General features: G+C 42.5%; 1 protein-coding gene across 1 annotated transcript in view; it reads right to left on the bottom strand.

Annotated features, from left to right (window-relative positions):
• Window positions 1–22805, bottom strand: part of aplp1 (amyloid beta (A4) precursor-like protein 1) — a 37872-nt gene extending 15067 nt beyond the window's left edge. Inside the window, exons 1-2 of the mRNA XM_077525887.1 lie at window positions 22556–22805; window positions 141–320 (exon numbers count right to left, since the gene is read on the bottom strand). Coding sequence (XP_077382013.1) covers window positions 141–320; window positions 22556–22621 — 246 coding nt within the window. The 5' untranslated portion in view covers window positions 22622–22805. The remainder of the gene's footprint in view (window positions 1–140; window positions 321–22555) is intronic.
• Between the last annotated feature and the right edge of the window lie 1097 nt (window positions 22806–23902).

Raw genomic sequence — 23902 nt, 5'->3', positions numbered from 1 at the left:
CGCGAGTACCGATACCGTGAAAGGTGTCCTGCTATCGGCCCGATCGCCCGTCCCAAATCATAGTTTTCAATGCAGCTCTGAATCATGTCACAAAAAGTGTATGATGATATCAGTGCTGATGCCTCGTTTCCCCAACTGACCTCCTGACAGTAGGGGAGCATTTCACTGAGATCTTTGAAGCAGTCCTTGCGGCCTCGAGGGTCAGGCTCCCACTGGCCCGTCTGCGGGTTCATGTGCAGCAGCTCGCGGCCGCAGAACATTGCGATCTGCGCTTCCGCCACCTGGGGGCCGGGATCGTTCACCTGGCTCATGGACAGGGCCTGCAGAAGAGAGGGAGACAAAGGAGATGAGGACCAATCCATACAAAGCCCGCGACAGATAATAGTGAAGCTGATCCGGCGGGCCAAGCGGGCCTCTGCCGATAATTGGTAGATGCGCTCCAGCGATAAACCCGCCGCTGACCCGGGGCGAGATATCAAAACAGAAATGTTTCGCTAATGCACTGGGGGGAATCGAGCTTTAAAAGGTTATTGACAGAACTCGATATCGGGGGAAGATCTATTGATCGCTATCTGTTCAAAAGCCGATGACGAGTAAGCGCCAGTAAGAAACCCAGCCCAGTTTGTTGCCGCATTTGTCGGGAGCACTAAAGGTTGAGGCGTGCAGGATGTACAGCAAATGTATCAACAATATCATACGCACAGTCCTCTCAAATCCAGCTTCCTGAGAGAGCACGCCTCTCTCGCCTGACGGCAGCCTTCTTGGATGTTGCTATTGATGGTGGAATATGTTGCCTGCAGCCGGGGAGGACCCAGCGGACCTCGACTGAGGAACAAACAGCCACTCGGGCTGGGAGTCAGCTGTTAAATGGAGCTCATTGACCCATGAGCCGCTTCACTACATTAACAACGCAGCACACGGCCAGACGACAGCGTCCGGTGATCAGCATCAAAGACTCCGACTACATTCGCAGGCATCAAGAACACCAACATAGCCTCATGGAGCAAAATGAGGAGACTTTATTGGAGCGGAACATGAACATGAAGTCAAGTCGATTTTGTCAAAAGCCATCTGGGGAAAAAATAGGGCCCTTTGTATAGCGGCAAGCTTTTCATGTCTGCAGACGGACTTGCGAGCTGGAGCAAAAGATGACAGGGAGGCTGCAAGCGCCGCTGAGCCAATTAGAAGACGCTTGCCCGGAGGAAGAAAGTGAGAAGGGGAAAAAATATGATCAAAGAGAAACGCCGCTTGGGCCGGCTGCAGCTCGGACTCGTTTGAAGTCCCGATTCCAATTCAGAGTGATCGTTTGACATGACTGTACTTCCTATGGGGAACGTACAACACATACCGAATATCGGAGGCGGGCACTTCCATCTCTCGTCGCTCCCTGTCGCTGACGGATGCCCGACATTTTTCGGCGGTTGTTTTGTGACGCACAGCCTTGTAAAAATACGCGGACTGAGAAGGACCGTCTGTATTCTCCCCCATCGACAGATGAAAACCTGCTTCAGTCATTCCGTGTGCTTTTTTCCAGGCTTACAGTGAAAGAACAGTGCCAGCTGACATTTAGCATAGCTTCTTCTATCTCTTCTTACGCGTGTGGTTTGCGGTGTTGGTCATCTCGAGTACAGCCTCTGTGAAGTCAACTGCCTCCAATTTACTTTTTAGAAGGGCAAAAAAGACATTGCAAACTGCCTTTGTGATCTGATTAATGTGCATTAGAAAAAAAAAGTGGCAGCTTGTACTAGTCAGCCTCAAGGGCAATATTAGTAGCCCACAGGTCTATTCTATAAATAACTCACCTACAATGGAGGCCTGTGACTTACTAAGAAGAACAATATTTATGTATTTATTTATAAACATGGCACGCCTTTCTTCTGTAATAATTGTTCTATAAAAAAATCAAATAGATTTTGTTCAGTGGCAGGAAAATATTGATTGATTGATTTTTTTAAAGTAATTTTTGAGCTTTTACTATAACACGCTCCAACTTTTGTTTTTCATGGTTGATGTTTTGCTCTACATGGTAAGCCAAGCCAGCTGGTATCGTGACTTCTGACCTCAATCTCTAGGCGACACCTTTTAAAGGCACAAGTCAACACACCAATACTGCAGCACTGCTACAGTTCAATATTAAACATATTGAACAGAAAATGTGCTGTGTTTCTTTTTTTTTTTTTAATGGATTAACAATTATTTCAATTAATTTCATTCAACCAGTAAGACTGATTTATATACAAGTAAATTGAGTTTCAAGTTGGGTACAGAGTGAATTTCATCTCTCTTGTAAAATGAAGATTGTATTTTATGTGGCAACAAAATGTGCTTCGAGCAAATGAGGGGAAAATGCCACTTTGCAACTCCCGCTGCGGATACTCTCGCTTTGTTTGTGGTGGCTTTTCCTACAATCGTGCCTGTAAAATAACTCGCCTCTACTGCCAATAAAAAGCTTCTTGGATCTTGGCACGAGTCTTGTCTCTCTTGCAAGTATAGCTGCTCATCACGTCAGGTTTCAGAGGGTTGGGAAGCCAAATTAGAAAGTGAAATAAGTGCTTGTTTGACTTGTATTGACTATGTTGTACGGCTTCAGGGCTTAGTTGCTTCAGGAACGCATTTGCTGAGGTTGCTGTCCTGCCAAGCTGCTGAGCTGACGTCTGAGCTCGTATCTCTCTCTTTGACGTGGGGAAGGTCAGCGCCATGAAGAAAAAGTACCCGCGGATATTTGAGAAGATAACCTCGGTCGCTCCCCTCGGTCGTCCGAGCTCTCTCATTTTGCCTGCTCTCCACTTGTGCACACGCAAGAAATCAATGCAGAATGACTGCAACCAAATCACCGCACTCCCCCCGCGATCGATAGGAGTCCATAAGGAGCACGAGGCTCCCGACCCGCATGACAGCAAGGCCGCACACCGGCCTGATCTGCCATCACACGAGATGAGCGAGGACAGCTTTTAAAATGGGCACTTTTGTTTCGTTTCGTTTCGTTTCGTTTCCCGCAGCTTGTTCCGAAGCAGCGTAGCATTCATGTCGCCAGCCTCCTGCTGGTTTGTGACCCAGATCACTGTTAAGTCACGCGCATCTCCACATGCTGCTAAGCAAGAAATATACAGACGCCAAGTACAAAAACATCACTCAGACAGAATGCCACACAATAATGCACTATGTTTTGCAATTGTTCCATTACCTCTGCCAAGGAGGTGAGGTCTCCATACTGATATAGAAGCCGTCCCACCCGGAGACCACCTTAATTTGTGGAGAATGTGTGTGCGTGTATTAAAAAAAATACAAATAATTGTAACAAAATAAAAAGAGCATAATAGCGCGAGCGCGGACTTTCTGCTGCTTCATGACTGTTATGATTTTGGATTCCCCACCGGCTTCCCCGCTTTCTGATTGGCTGCACGTCACCGTCAATGGCTGCGCGGAGCGAAGTCGGGCCAAAAAATCCAACATGTTGGATATGCACGATTTCAAGTCGGGGGTCCTTCCGAGCGCCGATATCGGGAGGCGCCGTGTGTGGTGACAACACGGCAGGATTATCTGTTAAGATTATCGCTTGCGTCTCGGCGCGTCCTTACGATTGTTGGGAGGGGAAATTCGGGGCTAAAATTGGGCCAATTCTCCTGCCGTGTTAACCAGGCTTTAGGGGCATATTGACTAAGAATGCGCTGCGTCCGGTAAGAGCGCCAAATATTGCACCGCAACTGCACCCGCAGTCTGCGCTCAGTGATCCACCTATTCACATTGCTCCAATCACATAGCGGCGCAAACACGCCCACAAAACTGAAGCAACTTCACAGAACTGAAGCAACACACCCACAAAAATTTGGAGCAAATCTGCACCTGATTTACCACACATGGCAATGGATTTGCGCCAACAACATGGTTGTTATAGTTACAGTTGCGAGAAAGAGGACATTATCAGAAAGCCAGGTTGGACCGAGAGGAAGCATTTAGAGCGCCATGAAGCAGAGAGGACGACAACGGCGTCGTTCATTCATAAAGTACAAATTAGTGGTGCGATCGTGCTTTAAAATATATTTTCAGAGGTTGCATCTGGCGCGCAAGAATGATCGTAAAATGCCTCCCCGCCATTGCCGATCAGCCCGGGTAACGTTATGTTGTCCTAGAGGAAATTCCCCCCTCACTCTCTCCCTCTCCCTCTGCATGATCTGCCGTGGATATTGTGCTGCAAAAGGCATGCACTGCTGTCATGATCCAGGGATCGAAATCTCGTAAGGTTAAGACGTGCTTTCCAAAAATGTTATTTGCATCACTCAAACGAAGTGTGGCTATTTGCATATCAAAGAGTCTCATTTGCATTGGGGTGGGCATAGAATGCGTCAAATGTATGCAAATGACCTCATTTACATAAGCGCAAATAACACTGGCGCACCGTGATGCAATCTGTTTGGCCGCGCACTTAGTGACGGATTCCCCATCTACGCGATATTTATGATATTCATGTTCTTTTTCATGGCACAAACTAGAGACGCGATCAACAGCGCCTCTGTTAGCCAGTAGCTAACGCCATTTTGCCTCAAATCCGCACAATTTTCACAATTCTTAATGAACAAGAATAGGACCTATTCACTATTATTACCATCTTGGATTAAAAAATAAAAAAATAAAGTCAAGCACTGTAATATCCACCAGAGTCAGACTTGCTTAAATATATGTCCAAAATAGTGCAGTACGAGTATTTCAGCGCAAGACACAGTGAGGCAAACCAGACTGCGGCGGTAGCCTGCGTTGGTTAAGCCGGTTGAGTCCCACATATCATCTCATGGTGCTGATGAGAGTGAATTGACACAGGAGTGCTGCATCATTAATTAGAGCTTTGACTTTCTGCCTGGCTCTGCTGTGCTCTATGTTCTTTGCCTTTGTTTGCTCCCATGATTTTTCAATTCTACTGATGGCACGTGTTTCACCATCTCCATGGCAGGAAGCATCACGATACAAAATGTTCCCACGGAGGCTGTAAGACACTGAAGTTATGTAGCTATGATTATGTTGAATTAGAGCTGCACTTAAACCGGGGTTAGACAAACTACAGTATATAATCATACAACAGATTCTTCCAACACAAATGCAACAGACACTGAGACTTATCTGAGTTCAGGCCGGAGCAGTAGATGTATTTTTTTTCCTCAGGCATCACCCCCCCCCGTGCTCAAATTAAATTTGCAGCACCTGTTCCACCCTTCTGTTGCAGCATGACTTCATCCTCTTTAATGATGCAATCTCTCGGCCCTGGCAGGCAAGCCGGGGCAGGAGAGGCGGAGCGGAAAAGCCCACCCATCATTTGTCACCTATTACAATCTGCTTCCGTATTTCCACCATGCCGTCCAAGTACCATGCTGTTGTCTCGCTAAATGTTACGCATATTTTAGTCACGTCACAAAACATATCATTTCTGCTAAAATCATTTGCCGCAAGGAATATTTAAAGTCAGCGCCCTCCATCAGGGGGGTTAGGTTCCAGACCAACCCCCCCTCCCCATCCCCAACGCCCACAATAAGTGAAATCCATCCATCCAATCTCTGAAATGCTCATTTAAATGCTCTCTAGGCATGTGCATTTACAGCACTTTTTTTTTTTTTTTTTTTTTTAACCAGACTTTTAAAACAATACAAACATATTTAAACAGATAAAGAAAGCAAGCAAGAAAGCAAGAGCACTGGATAAACGCAAAAATGTTAACAAGCTGTTTCCTGAATAAAAAAGTATTAAAATGATCAATACGATGCTTAATAGATGAATAAACTCTGTCTTGATCAAACATGAGATGTTTACATTGATCTTCACGCATCCCAAGGCTGATTTGATTAACGTAGTGGAGCATGTAAATGGCAGATTGGAATAATTCACTTCACATGTTAACAGTTGACCAGAAATCTTCATTGGAATGATTTCAATTGGAATGACAAAACAAGTATCCTTATAAAACTGGCTAATGATGTGTGTTATACATACTGCAACAATCAGGCAGCAAAATGGAAGTATGAGAGCTTTCTTTGCGTACTAGAAGTGTCAGCAACTTTGAAAACAATTTGCAAATGTATTTGAATTATAACAGCGCCATCGGGCGGATACGTCGTATCTCCAAATCCATCACTTTTCAGGAAAAACAAAACAAAGACAACAGGCCACTTTCATCAAGTGGAATAAATCAATCAAAATAAGACCAAATGTGTACATGGGAGGTTTCGGCCTGATGCTGGCGTTATCCAGCACAGGCAGCACGGTGGTCTCGTGTTAACATCGGCAAGGGTTCAAATCTGAGCTCCAGCGTTCCTTTGTAGCTCTCCCTGTGCTTCTGTTGTTTTGACTTTGTCTTCAAAGCACATTCCAAAAACATGCACGTTAGCTCAGTTCAAGTTGTCGACACAAGTGAATGTACGTGAATGGTTGGTTGTCTATATGTGCTCTGCATTTGGATGACAACCATTGTAGCCTGGCACTCACCTGACGTCATCTGAGATGGATTCAAGTTCACCCTTAATGAGTACTATTGAAAAAGTATGGTTATGTAAGACCACTGAATGAGCTACCAGTTAGCATATTGATCGAAATCTTCAATCTAACCATCATGGTCCATCTCAATTATCCATCCATCCATTTTGATCCTATTCCATTTCACAATGACGCTGATGCCGCGTGGGTTTAGTTCCCACTGAGCGATGGTGTGATTGTGAGTGAGGAAGGTCGTTGTCTCCATATCTGCCCTGTGATTCACTGATGAATAGTCCGGACTGGGATAGGCTCCAGCTCCCCGTGACCCTGACCAGGAGAGGCGGGGTACAACATGGATGGATGGATAATGAGTGGTGCTGACTAAATCCACTAAGTGCTATTCTACAGAGGGCAGATAGCATGTCGTGACTGAAAATTGCCATTAATTGCTAGTAGCATGCGGAGAACATGTCCACGAGGAACAGAATCAAATGTATGAACACACTTGCACAAATGCGCAAAGGTTAGAATGAGCAAGTCACCGACGGCTTGAGTGCCCGATCTCAACGCGACTGCTTCAATTTTTCTTTATATTCCCCTTCTCCCTTGTCACCTCCCATTATGGCCGAGCTCCATCCATGCAGTCGACCAGTATAGTTAATATCGCTCCGTATTGACACAATACGTGACACCCTACCGATCCCACCTCAACACCCCCATCACCTCCCACTCCCTCGGACAGTGCCAAATGACCCGAGAGATTTGTGAGCTTTCATCACTGTAATCATGTTCGTCAATTATTCATAGAGTCCATCAGACGTCTTCCGGGTGTGGCATGCATTTACCAGAGAGGGGTAACATTAGTCTGAGGGCCTCTCGTTGAGCGGGAGGGGACAAAGGAGGAAGGAGCTATGCACATTGAAACTCATTGAAGACTAATTGAATACATTCATTTTCTATTCAGAGGAGAGTGAACGGAACATTACGCATTGTGTTCCACCAACTGTGCCATTGCATGCTCTGACGCAATTGATCAAAAACTACCAAATTTGAGTAAAGTAGAACCTCCAACTTTAAAACTGTAAAAAGGGTTACAATCAGCATTTCATTGAAAGTAATAATATCAATTCAAAACAGGATAAAGGCATTTGGAGATATAAATAATAATAATAATGTGTAGTGCTGTCCGGTCGGTGAGGAAGAGAGAATGGATAAACCGGTAAGAAAGAAAAGAAAGAAAAGTCTCCATGGAAAAAGTTAATTTGGTGAGTCACGCTCCTCTTTTGCATTTCTTTTTTTTCCTTTTTTTTCCGCACCTGTTTTTTTTTTTTTTTTAAGGTAAAGAGGCAAATTGTGGTTTCTTTGAGGTTTTGTATGATGGCCTGCAGTAAGGATTAAAGGGAATGTACAAACTTTGTGCATTTGGAATCTAATCAGAATATACACCGATTTCACACATCGTGCTCACACCACCGTGGCACCGTGCCGTGCACCTGCCCCTTATTTCGGGATGAGAAAGTTGGCAACCCTACTCCAAAGTCTAACTCAATCCGTTCCAACTGCCACCTCTCATTAACAAATGTAAAAGGCATGCTATCTTGCAGTCTGCATGGTAACGCTTAGTGACACTCACAATGTGGGTAATATGTTAAAACTCAAAAACAAAAAAATGACTGTACACAGAGCTGCCAACTTAGAGAAAACCACTTCCTGAACAATTCATCTGATTTTTCCTACTTTGTATTTTAAAAATTGTCAAGAACAATACAGCTAAACGACTATCACACTGCAGTAACCTCGCAAAGATCAAGGCACAAATTAGCATGAAGACTTCAAAGAAGAAATCAATCACAAAATGAATCACTCACCATTAGCTAAGACTAATGCAGTGCCGTGTGGCGTTTGTTTTTTTCGATGATGAAAAAAGTTGTCTTTAGCAGGCACACAGTTGTTCTCTGCACATTATTGGATATAATAATTTGGTGATAATGCTTCACTTAATGGCCCTGTTCTTTGACGCTGATGTGAATAACAGTTATCAGGATTAGCTTCAAGATGTTAGCTACGCGTTTGGCTAACGTTTAGCGCGTCTGCTAGCTTCCACTGCCAATGAGTGGAATAATTCTGTTCATTTTCAGCCTGTTCAAGCAATGTAACCCGTTATTAATATGACTTTTTTGTTAAATCTCTAACATACAATGTTACTAGCGTAATGAGGTAGCATACAGTGATTTCCGTAACAAAATATGGACAATCTGTAACACTTGGCGGTAAACAGTGCAGTGTTGGCTGAAGTAGACTTATTACACAACCAAAAGGTTATCACACGTTTGACATTTACAACACAGATTATTTTTCAGTCAGATGGCTTGATGGTAGTTTGAAACATATTGACAGCAGACACTGTTATTACGCCTGTCTTTCCTCCAGAAAATGCTTCAGTGACACCTTGTGGTGGCATCACAAAAAAATAAAAATGTAAAAAAAAATAAATAAATAACAAAAGCAAACAACGATGAATTGTTTTTGCTTAGTTTCGGAGCTTTGGAGTTTCCACTGTACATTATTTGATTAATGCAATGCCAAGCTTTTTAGCATTTAGTGGCAAAATATGTACTACCACGGTAGTCTACTCTAAATCCAGTCTCATCAGGCCAGATTACAAGAGTCCAGCCTCCAGCTGAGTCCAGTGGGAGCAGATGGCCCCGTAATCGCTAAGGTTCACTTGGGTTCTCAAACAGCAGCCAAAGCTGGCTCCTGATTTTTCATTTATTTGCAAACAGGGCTGGGAATCGCACGGTAACTCACGATATCATGACATTGCGATATTTTACATTAACAATCAGTGATGATGATGATGATGATGATTATTATTGGAAAGAAAACGACATACATAATGCATTTAAATAACTAATGTAAATACCAATTGCTATCTTTCCATCCATATCCATTTTCTATAGTGCTTACTAGGGATGTTCGATACTACTTTTTTCAGACTGATACCAAAACGAGTATAGTAATTGTGTCAAAACTTACCAACATATCGATAAATCACTTTGCAACATATACATGGGAACTATGTCTTACTCTTGGCAATGATTGACTGTAATTGGCTTCCACTGGGCTCCTTTCGTTTCATATGGAGAACCACGTAAACATCATTCTGCTCATGGTTCTCTTTCTTAGCGGGATTTAAACTCACTAGTCACTTTCTGAAAAATATAGCGACCACATTGCTAAGATGGTGACACCGAATCAGATTTGATTTTTTTAAACTTGCGTTTCTCTTTTTTGCAGCTTTGATGTTAGTATAAACAGTACTTGGGATGAGCTTTATATCACCGCTATTTTGAAGTGTATCTTAAAGTGGAAGTCAACCCCAAAATACAATTTTGACAATAATATGTTCGATGTAGCCCCACTAGTCTAAATATTGTATTCTGGTTAATATTGCGTTAGTGGAACATGAGCTAAACAGTAAAATCCAGCAGTTATGATCAATATCAGAAGGCGGCCATTTTGCCACTTGTTGTTGAGTGAAAATGACATTTTGCTGCATAACTCCCATTCCACAAATGTAACAATAATCAGAATGTCACGTTTAGACTAGTGAGGTCACATATATCATTATTGTCAAGAAATGTTCCCCTTTAAAATATTAACTCTTTGTTTCATGTGCAAAGAAGAGTCATTTGATGATGTCCCGTCATATGGATGAGACTGCGTGGAGCATTTTTTTGCACAGAACCGCTCTCATCAGGGCTGACAAATCCTTCACGTGGTGCTACTTTGCAAATGGCAAGAGTAACAAGGGGTGAATTCCCACATGATTGCACGAGATAAGAACATTGCCTGATGAATGGTAGCACCGTGGTAGCGAGCTTGATGCCCAAAGGGGCCGAGGCTGACACTCCTATGACTCATGATTAAAAAAATCATGTTCACACATGCCCTCTCTTTAGCCTTATCTTCTGCTTACAGTCCACAAACCTGTGAGCCATTCAGATGAAGGCCCGAATAATCAAAAGAACAAAACAACAAAATCCCGCTGTTTCCTATCCGTTTTTATCCTGTGAGTAATATTCAACTGATCCTAGTGTTGCCTCCTGTTCCACCCACATTTCAAAGAGTGTTTTTTTTTTTGATGAGTCGCATGCAGCCATGACGTCGCTGACAAAAACACGCAACACAGTTTTGAACAAATCTATCACTGCCTCCTGTTGAGAGCGTGGGAGGCAAAACCCTGCATAATCATAACAATAACATCTCACAAAGCCACAGACAAGAACAGGCTGCACACATGAAATGCATATGAATTTCTTCAATCTAGCCAGACCAAAAAAAAAAAAAAAGATTTTGTCTTGTGCTGGTTTTCTCCGCGGATTTGATTTTGCTCTATTACATAACCGACGCTGTTATAAAGCTCCATCCCAGTTAAGCAAGACAACATGGGAGTGCCAACATGTTAATGCTGAACGCCGAGAGCCCGCAGATGTGATTTCAAGCTGAAGCGCTACCTCGGGGGGATTGAAAGAATCAAAGGCTTAGCAGAGATTTCAGCGCTGCAGGTCGCCTCAAACATCACTTCATGTTCTCACAGATTGAAATGTAAACAATGGAAACAATCGACAATCATTCAGCCATGAATGCAAAGAATATTGACTGGAATGTTCCTATTTCCACTTTTTATTATTTTGTCTGATATTAAATGTGTAAATCACGTTCAGCATTCAGGCATATATTCCAACCATCCATTTGAAATGGTGTTTTATCCTCACTAGGTTCGCGGGCTGCCTTCCTTATGCCAGCTGATTTTGGACTCTGGACTGGTTGCCAGCCAATTGCAAAATATTCTAATTGTGATTGACATCTAATCATACAGCTGTGACGTCATCACTATACTGTTCTAAATCCCTTTTGTCCATATTTACTTGCTATCTGGGGACCAGGATGATTCAATGTCATTTATGAATCAGCAATAGCCCCAGCTAAATTAATTTAATATAATTTTTTGACACAGTGATACTGATACTACTATTACTAATAATAATAATAATAATATTAACAAAAAATAATAATAATAGTAATAATAATAAATTATTATTATTATTATTAACAACAATAATAATTATTATCATCATCATCATCATCATTATTATTATTATTGTTTTTATTACTACTTGTATAATGATGATGATGATGATAATAATAATAGTAATGTATTATTATTATTATCCATCCATCCATCCATTTTCTTGACCGCTTATTCCTCACAAGGGTCGCGGGGGCTGCTGGCGCCTATCTCAGCTGGCTCTGGGCAGTAGGCGGGGGACACCCTGGACTGGTTGCCAACCAATCGCAGGGCACACAGAGACGAACAACCATCCGCACTCACAAGCACACCGACGGGACGATTGGGAGCGCCCAATGAACCTGCCATGCATGTCTTTGGAATGTGGGAGGAGACCGGAGTACCCGGAGAAGACCCACGCGGGCACGGGAAGAACATGTAAACTCCACCCAGGAAGGCTGGAGCCTGGACTCGAAGCCGAGTCCTCAGAACTGGGAGACGGACGTGCTAACTATTATTATTATTATTATTATTATTATTACTGTCACCATTATTATTTTTATTATTATTATTATTGTTGTTATTATCTGCGATTGGCTGGCAATCAGTTCAGGGTGTACCCAGCCAAAGCTGGCTGGGATAGGCCCCAGCACCCCCGCAACCCTTGTGAGGGGTAAGAGGATGAATGGATGGATAATGATTATTATTATTATGAAATACAATGAAATAGGAACACCAAGAAAAAAACAAACACATTTCCAACAACTAAGAAAAGCCAAAGTTCTGCTGATGTTTTGTGTGGATGCAAAGCATGCCGTGCAGATTAAAAGGCATAAGTCATCTTATTTCTTTTAATGGGCTCCTGAGCAAATTGCTGTTTACGGAAATTAAATAAAAGGCTGGATAAGGATTTACGCTAAAAGCCTAGACATGCATATGGTCAGCTATTAATCTGACAACCTCTACTTTATTTTTATACATACACTATGTGCCGCATATATTACATGTGTCAGAGTATAATAACCTGCTGAGGGAGGCAGGCTGCAGCAAAGGGGGGAGGAGGTGGCGTAAAACATTCATATATCTCCCACTCTCTCCTTCCGTCTCATATTTATGCATGCTTTCAATTGCAATCTCATCATGCCACTCCCCCGGGAGTCTGTCTGCTAGATGCATTTTATGGTAATGAAGCTTTCACTTTATAAACGTACACAGTGCATTCTGGGCAAGGCCCATAAAGAGGAAGTGGGGTCAACGTCGTGTGGTGGGTGCCATCGGAGCAATTATGATATTGTTGCAAACCAATGACAATGTCATAATTTAGAGGTAAATGCTTTTCATTGGAGAGTCATTGGACAGTATTTATTTGAAGCAAATGCGTGGCACAAAAAATGGTCCCTTAATTCTATCATCTGTTTGGAAATTGAACAGTTGTTTTGTCAGACACTCCCATGTTGTCAGCCAGTATTGGTTTGGGCCTGTTTTTGACTTCTGCGTTCAAGTGTCTTGGCTGCATCCATGTTTACAGGGTAGGGGAGGGTCGAGCTGAAGACGCACTCGCGCTCACGTTTCAAATTAGCCTCCGCATCACTTGCCCATGAACACCCGTCTCATTTTTAGCCCTCTACTTCATGTTCCCCCGCTCAGCATCACTTGGCCGCCGAGGTTGGTTTCCATGGTAACACCACCCACAGGAGCAGGCTACCTTCCCTGTTACCGTAGCAACTGGTTCCCTCCAGACTTGCCTGCGTGTCACTCAAGCTCCCTTTCGCTTTCTCTCTCATGCGCGTAAACAGTCCTTCCCTCTGCTTTTTTTTTCTCCATGATGGAGTCCGCATATGTTTTTTGATTAGACTTTCTCGCCTCAGCAGGTCAATGATCACCTGCCTAATGGTTGGTTTTGCGTTCCACCTCGCTGCCTGCTGCTTGTTTACATGCCATTTATGACTCATTCTCTGCTAGGCCCCGCTGAAAGGATGCACACAGAGTTACTCAAAACCGACAATGAAACATTTATAATCTTAATTAAGGATTTTTTTTTTTTTTATTTACAATGTTTGGTGCAACACAGTGGGTCCACCTAAAATGATCAATCACGCTGAATCTATTTATGTTGACTGTATTTTACTGTTTAACAAGCAATGCCCCTTCCAGGTAAATGATTAAAAATACACAACTGAACAAAATTTCAATCATGTCATCTTACTAATAATAATGTGACTGCATTTGTTATTTGTATTGACATTTGTCACTGAATGACCAAATCAAACCGAATGGGTTACACAGTGTACTTTTGCCAAAAAAACAAAAAACAAAAAAAACATGTCATAGTCCAACAAATGAAAAATCCAATTTGATCAAAATGGTGAATGGAAATTCACAATCATACAGTATGTTTATGCAGCCAAGTCAAACATATCGGAGCGTAGCCTACATCGGCACATTGAAGCATATCAACACACGCAAAGGTTAACCAAAATAACCTCCAGGATCCTGCACTGTACCTTGGCTAACAACATCACAGAGGATGTTTTGTTTTGGGGGGTTTTCTCCCCTCTCTTTGGTCCCATTTTAAATCCATTTACGTTGGCTACTAGCCTCATCCTAGCTAGCGCTAAGATAGTTTGTCTCTAAACTCCCCTTCGTCTGTTGCTAGCATGATGTTAGCTGGCCAGGCGTTAGCCAGCCAAATGTTCCCATAGCTGCTTCTGGCCGTCTACTCGGATAGATACGATGCCATGCAAACATTTCTCAGACGACAATATGCTATGACACGTTCTGACTGAAGATTCTGGGGTTCGTTTTCAATTCGAGTCAGCAACTTTTCATTCACAGCCCTATATTCATGTCAAAATTAGTTTTTAAATGCCAGTAACTTCATTTCTTTAGACATATTGTCGATTCGTCATTGCACTTTTGGAGCATGGATGACTTGCGGCAGCCACAAGAAGGAGTCATGCCATATCACGGATATGACAAATTTCCTTTCAACACTGTCTTTCTTTGCTATTGTGTCATTTCAGGATGACTGGTGTTAGCTTCTCAGAGAGAACTTTTTTCAGGTGTGCAAGAGTTTACATAACAAATTTCATCTCTCAAGCATTTCTATCTTCCACTTACAATTCCAATTCCATCCCATGAAGTTTCTTTTTACGTTTGCAATGCTCTCTAAATTTGCCACTGGCGAAAACCATTAGAGCTATCTAAAGTGGGGAAAAAAAAGAATCCACTTTTACACCGGTTGCCAATTTCTGCAATCTGAGTAGATTACTCACATGACGCCCACCAACAGTGCAAGCTGTTTGATGGAACACACACGCGCTCTCTTTTTTTGGCAATGTCACTAAATTAGGCCCTTTGAGGACTAAGAGCTTGAGGCTGCCTTGCAGACAGTAACTAAAGTCAAGGTGATGTGACCTGGTGTCAACCTGAGGTGCTCTGAAATAATCACGCTTTTTGACAGTCTCTGCGGCAGAATCATCAAATAATGAGACAGGCATTACTCACTTTATGACCTCTGTCAAGGAAGTTATGTTTTTTCTTTCTTTGCTCATTTATTTTTTGGGGCTTCTTAGCAGAATGACGGGAGGTGATACGTTGAAGTAGCGACAAAAATTTGATTTGTTTTCCTTGTCACAGCGTGTGTAGATGTAGCGCAATAGCTGACACTTGGGCTGGGCGATATGGTACAAATGTCACATCACGATTCTTTCAAAATAAATTCACGATCTCCGCGGCCCCAGGCCGGGAGGGAGCGCAAACCGAGCCGGCCAGCCCGGCCGCCTCCCCGCGGCTTCGCGTCGGAGCTTCCGCAAGCGTCCGACTCATCCGCGGCCGCGCGCGTCCTCGGCCTCTCGTTCGAACGTCATTTGCTTTGTGGAGTCGCGCGAACCTCACGGATGCATCAGGCTCCAGGTGGAGGAGTGGACACATCAGCATTACTTTATAGTCTTCTTTAATAAAGACACATCCAAATATTATATTATTATTTACGTTTTAAAAATGCAGCCTCTAGTGCCGGCTTGCCCACATCTGTGAAAATACCAACACTCGGTCCAACACGGCTCTACACGAATTTAGACTTGACTCTATTTGCACTAGGCACGAAAATAAGAGTCTCTTATGTGCGTGTGAATAGTTGTTTTTGTACGCTATTGTGTCATGTGATTAACTGGGCACCCTCCAAAAGCAGAAGGACTGCATACATTTTTGTTCCCTTGCTTTCCCATGGGGGTTCGTGGCCTGTCTCAGCCACGGTGGTTAAGAACCACTGATGTAGAGAAAAAGCTCACAATCCAGACTTTGCAGGCCGACACAATGTTCCATCTGTGTCAAGTGTATGAAAAACATGCCGGGTCAACCGCTGGAAGCTCGGTCTCACAGTCATTTACTGTGGGAACAGTCTCAAGAGAGAGGAAGACATTTTGTGAAGACCTTCAATTCACTGCAAATGTGCAATTTCCACCCAGAAGCGTTGTGAACAAGTATTTGGTCTTCATATTCTGGAAAATGCCCAACAAGCTATTTGTTTCCCTTTTTTTTTTTAATGACCATAATAGTCACGAACATATTATAAAATTGAGCTGATCCGGGCGACCAGTGGATGCGGCAGCATATTGAAATGCTGGCAGTCCACATTTGGATGAGCACCAGAATTTGGGATTTGGGTCATGATGTTTATTCGTTGGGTCATGCCACAGCAACAAACCCATATCGTCACAATACTGTTGAAGTCACTTACAGACTAAAGACAATCATATAGATAGACACATAGGTAACCCTAACCTCTTCAGTTGTTGGAACATAACATAAGTAACTGCTTAAATCATTTATGCAAAATCAAAGAATGCATGAGAAAAAGCAAAGACGTCACAGGCCATGTGTAGGGGCGGGGTAACGAGCGCCTCTGGGATGTGTCGGACGAGGCAAAGGGGGAAGAAGAGAGGTGAGATTAGATGAGCCGGGGAGGGAGGGAGGGAGGAGACAGACTGAGGAGGGAGGGGATGTAACGAGCGGGGACTGAAAGAGTGCGTGACGAGCAGGAGCTCAGACCTCTCCATGGCCTTCAATAATTGATGCGGCCCATCTTTATACAGAAGACGCTGTATATGAGGATAAAGCGCCATTTGTCTTTTGACAACAACTGAAGAATAAGCAGCGTCCAATTAAAGATGGCCAAAACCCTGCCGCAACGCATGTAACTTTTGCCCTTCGTACGGCTCTCCTTCCTCATCTCATCTCATCTCATTGGCACCTATGAATGCACGCTCATGACAATGATGGATCTCTTTGCTCTCCCATCTGCTGGATCCGAAATAGGGCTGGTCCACATTAACATGCACTCCACCCTGCAACCCACATAACATTCCCCTCCACTTACACTCCCTCTCTCGCTCCCTCCTTCATCTCTCAGATCCTCCACAGTGCCAGAGAAAAAGCCTTCTCTCACCAGTCAGCCCTCCATCTATTTAACCCGGCCCCCCTCCCAAGCCCCTTTCCTTACATGCAGGACAAGTGTTATCAGTGAAGTGCAGATGCTTTCAAAGGGCCTTCCTTTCAAACCTCCAGCTGGCTGCGGCAGCACCAAACGTCTCGCTTCGCCCTTGACTTGAACTGTTGTGCGCAAACCCGAGGAAGCTGTGCACTGGGTGCCAAGACCTTGTGCATTACTGATATCTTTGCCCTGCAAGATTCCAGAGCCGGATGAGATTAGAATGGCTCGCCTCATATCTGACACAGACAAACATCTAAAAGCCCGATTATAAAATGCACAGGGGTGTATCAAATATTCCGCCTTTGCCAAGACCATAATGCTCACTTTTGATTGACGCAGATGGATGTCAGAAGACGTATTCGGATAAAGCAGGGGTGTGCTCCTCTATTGTGGCCCCCTGTGGATTTCTACAAAAAGTAATATTTCTTACATGCTTGTTTTTAGATTAAGTATTCTTTAAATGAATTCATCATTTGGTTAAAAAAAAAAAAAAAAAAAAAAGAATAATTAGATATTAAAAAAAAATGTTAGCCACAAATTTTAAGTTGTCAGTTGAAACTTGGATGAAAATGTTTGTTTGAAATTACCTAAAAAATGTCCAAAAAGGAAGAGGAAAAGAAGAAAATGACCATGAAATGCTCTTGACATTACCAAAATGGCAGATAATTGAATCAAAAAAGCAGAAATGAACGTGTTTGAAAAGTAACTATATAAAATGCCTAAAAGCAAGAGAAGATATTGTGAAAATTACCGTACCAAAAACAAAAACAAAACAAAAAATGCAGAAAAAATGGCCATAAAATGCCCAAAAAAAGAAGAGGCAGAAAATTACCATATGTCCATAAAATTGCCAAAAATGTCAGAAATTTGACAGAAAGGCAGAATATCTATCAAAAACATAGCATGAAAAATAATAATAATAATAATAATAATATCAAAATGGAAGGCGAAGAAAATGAGACTCAAAGTATTGGCTGCTGCATATTTTTCTGTTATGGTGCAGCTCCAATTATCTCTTCGGCCATTAGACTAACGCAAACACACTGTTTCCTTCATCACAATGTCCAAATGTTTTGAGACATCCAGACAGACCATTTGAACCAACTTGATTATTTAATGTACAGTCAGTCCACGGCCTGGCCCGCTAACAGTCACAATGATGTGCAGGCACATATATGCTACCCGACTGCCCAGCTATCACAGTTGACTCTGGACAAGAGTTTGGGTACACTCGAGAATGGCTGCCAGCCAATCGCAGGGCATTGCAAGAAACAATCAAAACTTCAATACAGCCAGTGGTAGGACTTAGCAACAAGGCTAATGTGCGCCATTTGTGTTTCAGCGCTGCTGCATTTTTCCTATGGCACTGCAGGTTAAACCACGCCTCTCCATTTGTGTGTGCGTGGAAGCTTGGGGGCAAGCCAGATACAGAGAACAGGAGGTAAGACGTGACACAATAACATGCTGCGTTTGATGCCCACTGGCACTCGGATATAGCAGAGAGGACCAAGCACACAGGAATCCATTAGTGGAACCTGATTATCTCGTGGCTCCAAAATTAATTAAGTGAAGGGGTAGGGCCGTGTGTGTGATACAGACTGAGAGAAAAATCTGCTTGTCCTCTTCTTTTCTCCCCCCAAATCCTCTCTCGTTATTGCATTGAAAGGCAGATGACGTGGGAGGTGCTTGAGTTTGTATTCCCCAATAAAGCCCGACATTTTCTGCTCCTGCTGATGTGGATGAAGGCGGGTGAGGACTGTTTTGTGACTACACAGTGACTTTATGACTCATTCATTTTTATTACATCTCCTGCCACTCGAAAATGTTCTTCCTATTGCTCTTTTCTTTTCTTTTCTTTTAGGACATCACGTCTCTGTTCCAGCTTAGGCTTGGGGATGGCTTCAAACATGGCGCCAGGTATAAGGTCACCTAGCCATTTTCACTTGAAATATAAATGAAGAAAATTACAGCATGGAGTTGGCTAGTAACTTAGTACTGTTTTGCACAACAATTTTGTTAGTTGTTTATTTGTTAGCACCATGAGGCCAGCTCAACTAACCAAAAATCGATCCATTTTCTATGCAGTTAACACTCTTGAAGAGCCGTTCTCACATTTTTTTTTTCCTTTTTTATACACCAGGTACCACCCGTAAACATACTGAGCACGCCTAACGCCACTATAATGGGCAATATGAAAACCAGTAGATTGTAAGAGATCAAGTCATTCGATCAGAATTTTTGGATTCGATGAAAAAACTGTGAAGCTAACAGACAGTAAATGTATCAATTCTAGTTAGTTCGCTGTTGGCCTCTGAGGCCATCCTAGCATGAAGAGAGTTTGTAACTTGGACGCTGGAGCAGAGAGACAAACCTTCCTCGGTTAGCTCAATCTTAGCTAGCTAATACGACAGACACAACAGGGATGAACGACACAGATGGATTTCAAACATGGTACGGTGGGTAGAAAAATCCAGGAACATTTTTCTAAAAACTAAAACGTACTGGGCAGCGGTTCTTTCAAATACCACTCGAGTGAGCCTGAGTACCACTAGCTAGTAGTAGCTAGCGTTGAGAAAACCCGCTTTCCTGTACTTCCACATCACAGCAAAGGAAGAAAAACCAACAGTAAATAAGTCCTGCTTCTGACCGCGCTTTATTGACCCTAGAGGCCGCCATTGACATTGACAGCTCCTTCCCTTATCCATTAATGTTGGACTAGATTATTCTTTCACAAGTTGACAAGCAGCCCGTGAAGGTGATAATGTTTGTCGTCTTCTCACGGGTGACCTTTCATGTCAGGATGAGCACCACTCACAGTGCGAAAGGCCGCCGACTAACTGAACATTATTTATATGACAAGCGAGCCACGGTGCGTCTGCAACAAAATGATGAACTGGGTTGAGGGACGATAGAGTTATTTTTCAGATCGCAGCGCAGTAATACATTTAAATGCGGCGCCACGAAAGGGGGATCGCTGAAAATGTGCCCCATTCACACATCTTAGGCGCACGCTGAGTAAATCGAGGCAAGCTGACACTTCTATTACGACTAATACGCGGGGTAATCCAGCTAGCCGGCCCTCTTTCGCAGTGTAATCTTCAGTATATAAACCTTCATGAGCAGGTCTGTGTATGCGTGCCGCCGCCTCAGCGTCACAGTAATCCCGCTAAGGCTCTTACACATGTGAAATTATTTAAGAATGAAAGGAAGCACGTCACCCCACTGTTGCAGGCTCACTGTGGAAGATGGCTAATAAATAAACATGAAACAAATCTTCTCCTAGGGAAGGCTGGCTTCATTCACTCTCATTTTTGGGATGAGAAGGAACGTTTGATATGAACATCATCTCAAGCGAGGACATCGTGACTCAACCAACGTCACCGTCAACCTTCCACACATGATGCACACATACATACGCCAACCAAAAAAAGCAAACAGCAGTTCTACACAGGTGATTATGGCGATGGAATATCAGGAAAAACAAGGGAGACCTCTGCCAAGGGTTACAGATTATATCAGCACAACAAATTACAACCTCATATGATGAAATTGTACAGTTTAGATTAGTGGGGACGCATAAAACATATTCATGTAAAGAACATTTTTGGATTGACAATGACATCCTCTATAACCCAAGAAATTCCAAACATGACATTTTGATTACCATTGCATTTGTGGAATAAGAATTAAGACATAAAATCCACCGTTTTGAATCTTTCTAAGGGGGCAGCCATTTTGCCAATTGCTGTCGACTGAAAATGACATCACAGTTGCTCAGGTAATAAGGCTCACCTGCTTTCTGAGTTTGGTCACGTGATGTTGGCAAAGCTGAGCCAAGATTGGGGAGCTACCTGAGCCCTGAGCAACTGTGATGTCATTTTCAGTCAATAGAAAGTGACAAAATGGCCGCCCCCTGAAATGGATTTTGAAAAAAAGGTTTGCTGATTTCAATTCATATTCCACAGACTCAATATTAATCAGATTACTGTGCTCAGACTATTGGCGCTGCATAGAACACATCATAACATTATTGTCAAGAAATTTGAGAATTGACTGCCACATTAAATAAAAAATCTGAATGATCTGGCATTGCAGTTACGGAACATTTTATTTTTGACCCCATTCAAATTGAACAATATTTCCATGCTCATTTCCCACACAGTGATGAATGAGTGTGTATGGTTGTCTGTCTGTGCATGTCCCCTGTGATTTACAGGAAATCTGCATTTTGCTAACATGTGGAGAAAATGGATGGATGGAAATTCTATCTATCTATTAGGGGTGTTAAAAAAATCGATTCAGCAATATATCGCGAAACTACAGCACGCAATTCTCGAATGGATTCAATAGCCAGCCGAATCGATTTTTTAACATCCTTTTTTTGATGGAAAAATACTCAACAAAACGTCTAACTTTCATACCTTAAGCATGGAAGAATGTTATATTAATGGAATATTAAGCCTTAATATTTTAATTCAATGCTGTTCTAACATGAAAAAGGTTACAACCTGTTTGTTAAATACAGCGGCTCACAGTTATAAGACTGAAGTTTCAGATGAATAAATAATACATTTTCATACAATTCTAACAGTGTACATGTTCAAGTTTACTGAATGCTATTTTCTACATTTGAGTAAAAAAAAATCGCAACAACCGACTTGTAAATTCATATCAGGATTAATCGGTATCAAATCGAATCGTGACACGGATCGAATTGTCAGGTACTAGGCAATTCACACCCCTACTATCTATCTATCTATCATAATCAACATATGTGTGGATTAAATTGGGGTTGTTGAGAGAACGTGTACAAAAACCTCACCTCTCGACATTAAAACCTTGGGGGAGGTAATAATGTACAGTGTATACAGCTTTGGGCCTGATGTACATGGAGATGAGAGGTCGTGGTAGCCCATTGAACTGCACTTCTCGACTTCATCTAGCTCCATAGTGACGAAGATGGATTTCCGTAGGTTGACCCCGAGCGCTCTTATTTTAACTCTATATGGTATAACATGTATTCATTCAAATGCATTTTGATGCTACGCAGAGAAACCTGCACATCTCATGCGGTACTGCCTTGAAATGTCTTTTCAGTGTCAGGGCAGTGATTGAATATATGCATGAGCATTTTCAGGGCCAAGGCGGTGCAGATGAAAAGTGTGCGTCTTCTTTCTGACAGGAGCAGATGGAAGACAAGGAGAAGCTGTTTGATCTTCATCCTCCCACCATCTTCCACATCAGATGCAGGCCCCCTTTTGCTGGACGCAGCCAGCCAAAATGCAGTCAAATAACAAGCTCTCTTATTTCTGATGTTGAATGAGAATCTACTATAGCTGATGCGAATAACATATACACCTTGGATTTTGCACTGTCACAGCTGTGCGCGATGTGTTGTGTCATAGCTGCAGGATGCATTTCATGAAATCTCGGCAATCAAGCAGTTTGGGGAGCAGCAAAACAATGCTAGCACTGCAGTCATGTGCGTAGTTAAAAAGAAGGAAGAGAGAGACGCTTTTGCGCCATCGTCTTACCTCGACGTCTCCACACGCGTACAAGGACAGCACGGCCAGCAAAACTGCAATTGCGGAATGTCCCATTTTCTTGTCCTCCCGTTCTTGTTGTTGTTTTCCGTCGACCGAGTAGCTAGAGCAAAACGAGAGAGTCCAACATAAGCTCAGCCAAAGTGATGCTCCTGAGATACCTCCTGTCGTCTCTGCGTCCTGCTAAGCGCCTCTCCAGTCGCAGTGTGGCTGCGATGTGGATCAACCAGCCCTCACAGAACCAAGCCCTCTTTCTGCGGCTATTTAGCATAGGAGGATCAGTCTGCTTGGTAAAAGGCGCCATCTGGTGGCGATAATTTGACACTGCAGGAGGGAGCTTTTATTTACTGTATGTATTTATTGTATTTGCATGAGAGTTTCAAGTATGTAAAATATGAAAAAGAGTTTATTTTAACAACAAAAATGTAGTTTTATTGTATTTAAAAATTATTATCAATTTTAATCAAGTAATAATCATTTTAATAAATAAAATAAAAAATAAAATAGCCAATTCAGAAACATAAATATCGGAAAACGGTAAATGACTAATGCAGGGGTACAGTAGAAATAAAACATTTCCACGCTCCTGTTCAAATGCCATTTTTTGTGATACTGTGTATAGAAATTAAGACTAAGATAAATAATTTCGTATGCTTGAAATATAGTGGGGACTTGACTTGCTTGATTTTTTTTTTCTTTCAGTTATTTATGGGTTTGAATCTTAATCTTAATCACCGATGCGCCGCTGTATTTGATACGGAAGTAAATATTATATGAATAATCATAGCAAAAGTTGAGGCACAACTTTTTCAGTGCCATCTTGCCCCACATGTGGTCTGTATTTATCCATCCATCCCCTTAACCGCTTACTCCTCATACAAGGGTCACGGGAGTGCTGGAGCCTATCCCAGCCGGCTTCGGGCAGTAGGCGGGGTACACCCTGAACTGGTTGCCAGCCAATCGCAGGGTCAGGCTTTAAGAGGCCGTAAATAAAGTTTCTATGGCATATGAACAACACTTCACCAAACTATGGACATCAAAGGTTGGGGGTAAATAGTCGACATACAAAATAAATGAAAACAAAGAATTGTGGAAGTAGAAAACACTTATTTAACAGCTTTTGCTTGCCCGCCATCTACGTGAACCAGCGGACTTACATGCCACATCCAACATGGTGGATCGGCTGACGTAGTGCATCATCAGGCCTATGGAGGAGCAAAGATACCAACATTCCATTTAAATAAATGACTCAATAAATACATAAAATGACTATGTGAAAATAAAAACGGATATAAAAAATATAATTGTAAAATTTTACATATATATATATATATATAT

The sequence above is a fragment of the Festucalex cinctus genome, chromosome 7 (genome assembly GCF_051991245.1).
Source record: "Festucalex cinctus isolate MCC-2025b chromosome 7, RoL_Fcin_1.0, whole genome shotgun sequence".
Classification (NCBI taxonomy): domain Eukaryota; kingdom Metazoa; phylum Chordata; class Actinopteri; order Syngnathiformes; family Syngnathidae; genus Festucalex; species Festucalex cinctus.
This window is presented reverse-complemented; position numbering and strand designations above follow the sequence as displayed.